The 9153-nt window shown below is 40.9% G+C and overlaps 1 protein-coding gene across 1 annotated transcript in view; it reads right to left on the bottom strand.

Moving 5' to 3' along the window:
• Positions 1-9153, bottom strand: part of TMEM57 (transmembrane protein 57) — a 68765-nt gene that overhangs the window by 16017 nt on the left and 43595 nt on the right. Inside the window, exon 10 of the mRNA XM_010830247.1 lies at positions 31-189. Coding sequence (XP_010828549.1) covers positions 31-189 — 159 coding nt within the window. The remainder of the gene's footprint in view (positions 1-30; positions 190-9153) is intronic.

Below are 9153 nucleotides of genomic sequence, written 5' to 3'. Positions count from 1 at the left end.
CCCTGCCGAAGGCCCACAAGGCGCACGTACTTGTTCTGCAGCAGCTCGTTCTCCTGCCGGAGCTGGCCCATTTCTGAGCGGATCCCTCGCTCGGTGCTTGAGAGAGAGCTGATCTGACTCCGGAGCTCCTGCTCCACTTGCCTGCTGGCCTGCAGGTCGGCCTTTAACTTTTTAATGTCTTGTTCCAGCCTAGGAGAAGGAAAAGAGCAGCATCTTCATCACTGAAGGGGCACCCCTGGGGCTCTGCGGGAGACCCTGGCTGAAGTCCTTGAGGGCTGGCTGGACGGCGGAGCATCCCGCCATCACTGCAACTCCCGTCCGCAATCAGCCTTTGAATGAGTGCTTCTGCCTGGGTCCCCATGCCTTCCCACCAGAAGGTAACTTTTGCTTCTCCTCAAACATTTGTGAACACCGACAGGTGAAGATGGTGACTTGTATCTGAGCTGCTAACAAAGGAGGAGGGGGAGGCAGAGGGAGGGTGGCTGAAGGGGAAGGTCCCCTCCCCACTGGTGAATTCCCCATGCTCCTCAGCACAGGAGATATGCTCATAGCAACCAGCTCAGGACCCATCTGCTTTGAGACATCCTGACAGGTCAGAATCTACTCTCTGAGATTCCCTCCCACCATGGGCCAAGAAGACAAGCGTCTGAGACAAACTCCTGAAACTGCTATCATCCTTGCTAAATGATGCTCACACTTGCGGTGACTGTGACAGAAGAGCTCATTAGACTCAACAACAATGAAAAAAGGAACAAATTACATGATCTACGAATCATAAGAAAACTCCATCTGTGAAATGAAGCTTATCTTTTCAATTCTTCACTCCTATTTCATCTATTTCTTTAAAACAGTCACAGTTTCACTCCAAGTGACATGCACCGGGGAACTATTATGTGCACGTGCAGGACTCAACAGGGTCGACAAGAAGTACATGTCAAGCCCCTTTCTTCATGAGAGGACTTTCTGAGTTCACTAGAGGCCAATAAACAGACATCTGAAACTATTAGACCATAACACAGGGAGGCCACAGTTAAATGCATGCTAAAAGGAATGACTAGTATCTCATGAGAATGTATGTGTCAGATGCTATCCTGTAGATTTTAACGGCACGGATTCATTTAACCTGTCCAACTATGAGGTAAGCTGAATAACCTTGGCAGGTTATTAGTCCATTTTTAAAGATGAAGAAACCTAGATTCAGAAAAGTCTTCAGCCTAAGGTCACACAGGCAACCTAGCTCCACAGTCCACTCTCTTCTCCCGCCGGCCAAACTGTGGCTCCATCAGCCATAGCACGGCGTGGGGAGAAGTGCCACAGGAGTTCCGAGCAGAGAAGATGGGAAATGAGCTGGGCCTCAAAGGTTGGGCAGGATTTGGAGAAGCAGAAGGGGAGGATGAGGCATTCTAAATAAGGGGAAACACTCTCAAAAGCACCACTAGCCACAGATACAGGGACAGGGCAATCAGTCTGGCCTCTGAGGAAGGGACCTACTCTGGTAATAGAGGGAGAAAGAATAGAAGGGGGTTGGAGATTGGACTGTGGAGACCGGCACTGAAGGTCAGGCCAAGGATGACTGCCAGGAGAGATTCAGAAGACACCTGTTCCTACAAACTTACAGGTAGGCAGATGTCAGTTTGCTCTGACAAGATTCCTGTGCATTTCACTAATCCAACATAGCAACAGAACCAAGATTTTTGGAGGGTAATGGTGATTGCTCCTTAGAACTGCCCGCTCCACAGCCTAGGGCCTTACAGATATGTTTCATGAAACATTAAATCCCCAGGGCCCATCAATCACTGCGATCAACACTTACTAAATGCATACACTGTGGCCGGGTATTCCTTACAAAACCAAAGAACGGCTTTATTTACTTTTTTCCCTTCAGCCACCTGAAACTAAACCTCAAAATCAAAAAGTCACGCAACATCTATTGTTATTTCCAGGTGCAGGAGCCGAAAGAGCACAGACTAGAGACCCCGTGTTCCAGAGGCACTGCCGGGTCTCCTGACACAGCTCGGTCCCCAGGGAAGGGTCACGAACGGACATCACGCCACACTTTCCCTATTACCAGGGTTATTCCAGTTGAATGTACTCCCAAAACGGCTCTAAACAATCACCAACTGGCATTTATACCATCCCCACACCATCCCTCGTTCACCCAAAGTAACCCAAGGGATATTTTCCAAAACAGGTCGACGCCGTCAGGTTATCTCCATTAAGAAGTCTGGGTGAAAAACGTGTTAGCTAATTTATCTTTTTGAGAAGTCAGTTTCACTGCCTGAGGAGTACATTTTTAGTCAAAAAAGGATGAGCTTTAAGAAGAGACTAGGGACTTAGCATGGTTTAGAAATGGGATAGAGGATCAGGATTCTAGACTCAGCTATGGTGCCAACTCTGTGACCCTGACCAAGGCATGTAACCTTTCAGGACTCAGTTTCTCCATCTGAGGCAAAATGATCTCTAAAGTTCCTCTCAACTTGGTCTAGGATTTCTAGGCCTGACACACTTACCACTGGCTGCTGATCTGCTCCTTCAGATCAGCAACCTAAGCTGTACCATATGTAGGGCCCAGGAATCAAGTTCCACACAACCTGTTACTGGGGCAAAGCATGTGCCGCAGTTGGGAACAAGAGAAAGATTAAATACACAAAGGCTCTGTGTGTGTGTGCGTGCGCGCGTGCGCTCTCAGTTCTGTCTGACTCTCTGAGACCCCACAGACTATAGACCGCCAGGCTCATCTATTCATGCAGTTTTCCAGACAAGAACACTGGAGTAGGTTGCCATTTCCTCCTGCACAGGATCTTCCTGACCCAGGGATCAAACCCACGTCTCTTGTGTCTCCTTCACTGGCAGGAATATTCCTTGCCACTGTGCCACCTGGGAAGCCTCTAACGTAAATGTCAGATGTCGATAATTTTGAAGTTATTACTTTTTTGCATTTTTTAATCTACAAAAGCCAAACTTTCCCACCATGAACTAAGAATAACAATATTCTGAATGTAACTTTCAGAGTTCCTTGAAAAATGTAAAAAAAAAAACAAGGGAGTTAGTGAAGTTATGAGAGCAAAACAAGCAGAAATATCAAGAGTGTAACTTCTGGAGATCACAGAACGCTAAACAATATCTTCTGTGTGGAGACCTATGAAAATTTTGTCAAAGACATATAGCAGTACAACATAAGAGATAAAGTGACATGGTTACAAGGGTGTGTTTACTTTGTGAAAATTCATAAGCTGTATAATTAAGATTTGTGCATTTTTGTGGATGTGTGTTATACTTCAATAAAAGACTTATTTTCAAAAATTAAATAACTTAAGCTCACAAGGTATAGAATTAAAATGCTTCAGGATTTTCGTAACTGCTGCCATTAGTTCTGTAAAACTATGAATGACTGTTTTCCAAATCTGTTACTTAACACCAGCATTCCCCAGTTTAAGAAACACTGCTCTACAGGAAACTATAACAACATGTAAGATAACTTAATGTGCTAAATGGTAAATTCTCAGTAATTTTTTAAATTTATGAGGGGAAATTTTTCATTCTCTCTCTGCAGAAAGCATTAATTTAATGTTGAATATTCACTATATTTTAAATCTTTACTGAGGTAGGTGGTAAAATGATTTATAATCCTTTACTGGATTTATGTTTTTATTGGAAAAGTGATACCCAGTCAAAGTAAAAAACTGCATACAACAGAAAAGAATAAAAATGTAAATAACTCATAATTCTTTCATCCAGACAGAACCACTATTTGTATCTGGTTTACTTCATGTCTGCATGTCTCTCTTTTCTCTTTCTTAACACACATAAATATTAATATTGCTGACAGAGTACCACGTGCATAGTTTATTTATCTTAAGCACCTTTCCACAGTATTAGAAACTTTTCACAAACAACTGCTGCATAATATTACATTGCACAGATGTACTGTACAATCCTACTTTTAAAAATATACCTCAATCCCTGCAAAAAATGTAAACATGAGTTTTTAAAGAATTATGTGCATTAGTAAATTGAACTGAATTGAGCCAGTCAAATGCCAGGGGCACTTATTAGAAAGATAACTACCTGTTATAATGGTATATTTAACCCTTTTGTGTTGAAGATCAGTACTTACTAGGTAAAATGCAGATATATAATTTACTGGTGAGAAGCACCAAGAAGTACTAATTAAATGGTATTAAGAGGTTAATGCAAAATCTTCAAATGTATTCATCGGATTGTATTAAAATGTCAATAGCTGCAACCTAAATTTGAAGCAAGTGGTCAGGAAGAAAATGAGACAGAAGTAATAGTTTATAAACCTTAAAACTAATTTCAGTAAATAGGAGTCAAAAGAAAGGAGGATGCACGCTCTGCAGCCCCTGAGCCACAACTGCGGAAGCCCACACTCTAGAGCCTGAGCTCAGCAGAAGCAGCCACCGCGGTGAGGGCGCCCAACCAGAGAGCATCCCCCACTTGCCGCAGCTAGAGAAAGCCCGCACGCAGCAGCGAAGACCCAGCGCAGCCAAAGATAGATAAATGTTTTTTAAAAAAAGAAACGAGGCAAAAACATTCATCTCCAAGCTTAAACCCATTTATCAGAGCTAATTCCTATTTTCCTCCCTACGCAGCACAAGATTAAGGGATAAAAGAGAACTTTTCCTCCAGCAGAGCTACAAACTCATCCAAAAAAGAGAAATAAAGGATCACACAGATCTTAACCACACTTTGGAAAGGGCTTAGGCAGCGAATAAATGCACTCCCTCCTTGCCCAACTCCTGTGGCACCAGTCACCCCTACAAAGGCTGCCCCAGAGTGCTGCCACTTGGGATAGAGACAGGGCACACGGCAAAGCTGGAGTCTATGTGTCCAATAAATACATCCACTTGGGCCCCGTGGGACGAGCCAGGGGTCTGACCAACTCACAACATCACTTATGAGGTCCAGGCACCTTTCCGAGCCAGTTTATTCATAAATTCAAACTCAACTTCTAAACTTGTGAAGCTACCTCTGAACTTCAGCACACCACCTAACTCACAGCCCTTCCACTTACCGGCCCAGCTGACTTAAGGGCAAAACTGACACTCCAAACCTCACCTCTAGCTCCTCTTCTCCCTTAGCCCACTCAACTGAGGTAAGTTATAATGTAAATGGTTAACAATTATTTAATTTTAAGGGGAGATTTTACAGTTTAATAAGGGGTAATTTCCTAGCCTACCAATAAGTATGAAGCTCAAACCTCAGTCTTTCAAGGCAAGCTAGGTAGAAAAAGTATCTGAGAGTATCTTGAAGCACACTTGCTGGTAAAACAAAGTACAGTATTCATGTGTCAGCTTTCAGTTGAAAGAAGTATTGTTTTTAAGTATATGAAAAGGTAGGGAGAGATCTGACTTCCCTGGTGGCTCAGACAGTAAAGCGTCTGCCTACAATGTGGAAGGCCTGGGTTCAATCCCTGGGTCAGGAAGATCTCCTGGAGAAGGGAATGGCAACCCACTCCAGTATTCTTTGGAGAAGGCAATGGCAACCCACTCCAGTACTCTTGCCTGGAAAATCCCATGGACGGGGGAGCCTGGTAGGCTGCAGTCCACGGGGTCTTGGAGAGTCCGACACAACTAAGATATTTATGTCTAAATGTTTGTAATCCTCATCTTTGGTGAATCACTTGAATTACAGCCACAGTACTGACTTCACTGAAAGTATAAAAGTCTCCAATGTGTACAGCCAGTACCTTCACATTTTAATAAAGCCTGAGGTGTTATGAGGCCTGATTGAGAAGACACAAGAACTTTAACACTCTGGGGCAATAAATTTCTCCAGTAAGTGTGCGTATGTGCTAAGTCACTTCACTCGTGTCCGACTTTTTGCAACCCCGTGAGCTGTAGCCCACCAGGCTCCTCTGTCCATGGGATTCTCCAGGCAAGAATACTGGAGTGGGTTGCCATGCCTTCCTCCAGGGAATCTTCCTGACTCAGGGATCGAACCTGAGTCTCATGTCTCCTGCATTAGCAGGCGGGTTCTTTACCACTAGCACCACCTGGGAAGCAAGTTCTGCAAAAAAGAGGGAGACTTTTCCTAGCCAGGACTTCACCTGGGAAGGACTAGGTTCCCCACATACTCTGAGTCACACTCCACACCCATTCCAGAAAACAACCTGTATGTACGCCAGAACGACCCCATGAGGCCATCAGGAAGACAAGGAGCCTTGGCTCTGATGGTTATCTCTGAATTCTAAGAAGCTCTGACAGAGATGCTGTAAGCCCTGCAAGAAAACACAGAATTTACAATGCTGCTCGCTCTGTAAGAAAAGGGGCTTCAAAGCTCATCTCCAAATTATACAGCCAAGTGACTGAAAGATGAGTTTTTTACACACACCCATCATACCAGCTAAAACAATTCACTCGTTTCCAGACATCTCGTCTTTAATTATACCATCCCTCCTGGAGGAAAGGCCTCTAATTTTCAAACCTCACTCATTCAAGGCCCAGTTAAACAATAAAAACAAAAATGGCAATAGAAACATATACATCAACAATTACTTTAAATGTAAATGGATTAAATGCTCCAACCAGAAGACACAGACTGGCTGAATGGATACAAAAACAAGGCCCATATATATGCTGTCTACAAGAAACCCACTACAGACCTCAAGACACATATAGACTGAAAGTGAGAAGATGGGAAAATATATTCCATGCAAATGGGAAGCAAAAGAAAGCTGGAGCAGCAATCTTCGTATCAGACAAAACAGACCTTAAAGAATACTACAAGAGACAAGGAAGGACACTACATAATGATCAAGGGATAAATCCAAGAGGAAGACACAACAATTGTAAATATCTATGCACCCAACACGGGAACACCTCAATACATAAGACAAACACTAACAGGCATAAAAGGAGAAATTGACAGTAACACAATAAGAGGAGGAGGCTTTAACACCCCACTCACACCAATGGACAGATCATCAAAACAGAAAATTAATAAGAAACACAAGTCTTAAATGATACATCAGATGAGATGGATCTCATTGATATCTTCAGGACATTCCATCCAATGCAGAGGACTACACCTTCTTCTCAAGTGTTCATTCTCTAGTATAGACCACATCTTGGGTCACAAATCAAATCTCAGTAAATATAAGAAAATTAAAATTGTATCAAGCGTCTTCTCCAAACACAACGCTATGAGATTAGATATCAATTACAAGAAAAAAACTGTAAGAAACACAAACACATGGAGAGTAAACAACACATTTCTATATAGCTAACAGGTTACTTACTATGTAAGTAATAACCAGTAATCTTAGTTATTATTATAGTAATAATTGTTAATATTTATACTATTGGTTATATTATTAATATATTAACATTAATTAATATAATTAATTATAATATTAATAACATCAATATTATAATTGATTGGTATAATTAATATTACTACTAATAATAACTAGTAGTAAATAACTAACTAAAGGTTACTGAAAAAAATCAAAAGGGAAATCAAGAAATTTCTGGAAACAAATGACAATGAAAACATGACAACTCAAAACCTATGGGATGCAGCAAAAGCAGTCCTAAGAGGGAAGTTTATAGCAATACAATCCTACCTTAAGAAACAAGAAAAATATCAAATAGACAACCTAACTTTATACCTAAAACAACTGGAAAAAGAAGAACAAAAAAACCCCAAAATTAGCAGAAGAAAAGAATCATAAAGTTCTGAGCAGAAATAAATGAAAAAAAACAACAGTAAAGATTACTAAAACTAAAAGCTGGTTTTTTGAGACGGTAAACAAAATCGACAAACCTTTAGCTAGACTCATCAAGAAAAGAAAAGAGAAGAATCAAATCAACAAAATGAGAAATGAAAAAGGAGAGGTTACAATAGACAATGCAGAAATATAAAGGATTATAACAGACTATTATTAACAAATATACAGCAATAAAATGGGTAACCTGGAAGAAATGGACAGATTCTCAGAAAAATTCAATCTTCCATGACTGAACCAGGAAGAAATAGAAATTATGAACAACCCAATTACAAGCATTGAAATTGAAACTGTGATCAAAAATCTCCCAAAAAACAAAAGCCCAGGACCAGATGGCTTCACAGGAGAATTCTATCAAACATTTAGAGAAGAGCTAATGCCTATCCTTCTAAAACTCTTTCAAAAAATTGCAGAGGAAGGAACACTTCCACACTCATTCTATGAGGCCACCATTACCCTGATACCAAAACCAAAGACAACACAAAAAAGAAAACTACAGACCAATATTACTGATGAACATAGATGCAAAAATCCTCAAAAAAATTTTAGCAAACAGAATTCGTCAACACATCAAAAAGCTCATACACCACGATCAAGCTGGGTTTATTCCAGGGATGCAAGGATTCTTCAATACATGCAAATCAATCAATGTGATACACCATATTAACAAACTGAAAAATAAAAACCATATAATAATCTCAATAGATGCAGAAAAAGTCTGTGACACAATTCAGCACCCATTTATGATTAAAACTCTTCAAAACATGGGCATAGAAGGAACTTATCTCAACATAGTAAAGGCCATATATGATAAGCCTACAGCAAACATTATTCTCAATGGCTAAAAACTGAAAGCATTCCCCCTAAGATCAGGAACAAGACAAGGGTGTCCACTTTCACCACTATTATTCAACATAGTTCTGGAAGTCCTAGCTACAGCAATCAGAGAAGAAAAAGAAATAAAAGGAATCCAGATTGGAAGAGAAGTAAAGCTCTCATTGTTTGCAGATGACATGATACTGTACATAGAAAACCTTAAAGATAGTATCAGAAAATTACTAGAGCTAAGCAGTGAATTTAGCGAAGTTGCAGGATACAAAATCAATAAACAGAAATCATTTGCATTTATATATACTAACAATAAAAAATCAGAAAGAGAAATTAAGGAATCAATCCCATTCACCATTGCAACAAAAAGAATTAAATATCTAGGAATAAACTTACCCAAGGAGACAAATGACACCACCCTTATGGCAGAAAGTGAAGAACTAAAGAGCCTCTTGATGAAAGTGAATGCTGCTGCTGCTGCTGCTAAGTCGTTTCAGTCGTGGCCAACTCTGTGCGACCCCATAGACAGCAGCCCACCAGGCTCCTCCGTCCCTGGGATTCTCCAGGCAAGAATA

The sequence above is a fragment of the Bison bison genome, unplaced genomic scaffold (genome assembly GCF_000754665.1).
Source record: "Bison bison bison isolate TAMUID 2011002044 unplaced genomic scaffold, Bison_UMD1.0 scf7180017864516, whole genome shotgun sequence".
Classification (NCBI taxonomy): domain Eukaryota; kingdom Metazoa; phylum Chordata; class Mammalia; order Artiodactyla; family Bovidae; genus Bison; species Bison bison.
The sequence above is the reverse complement of the archived record's forward strand: the minus strand, read 5'-3'. Positions and strand labels throughout refer to the sequence as shown.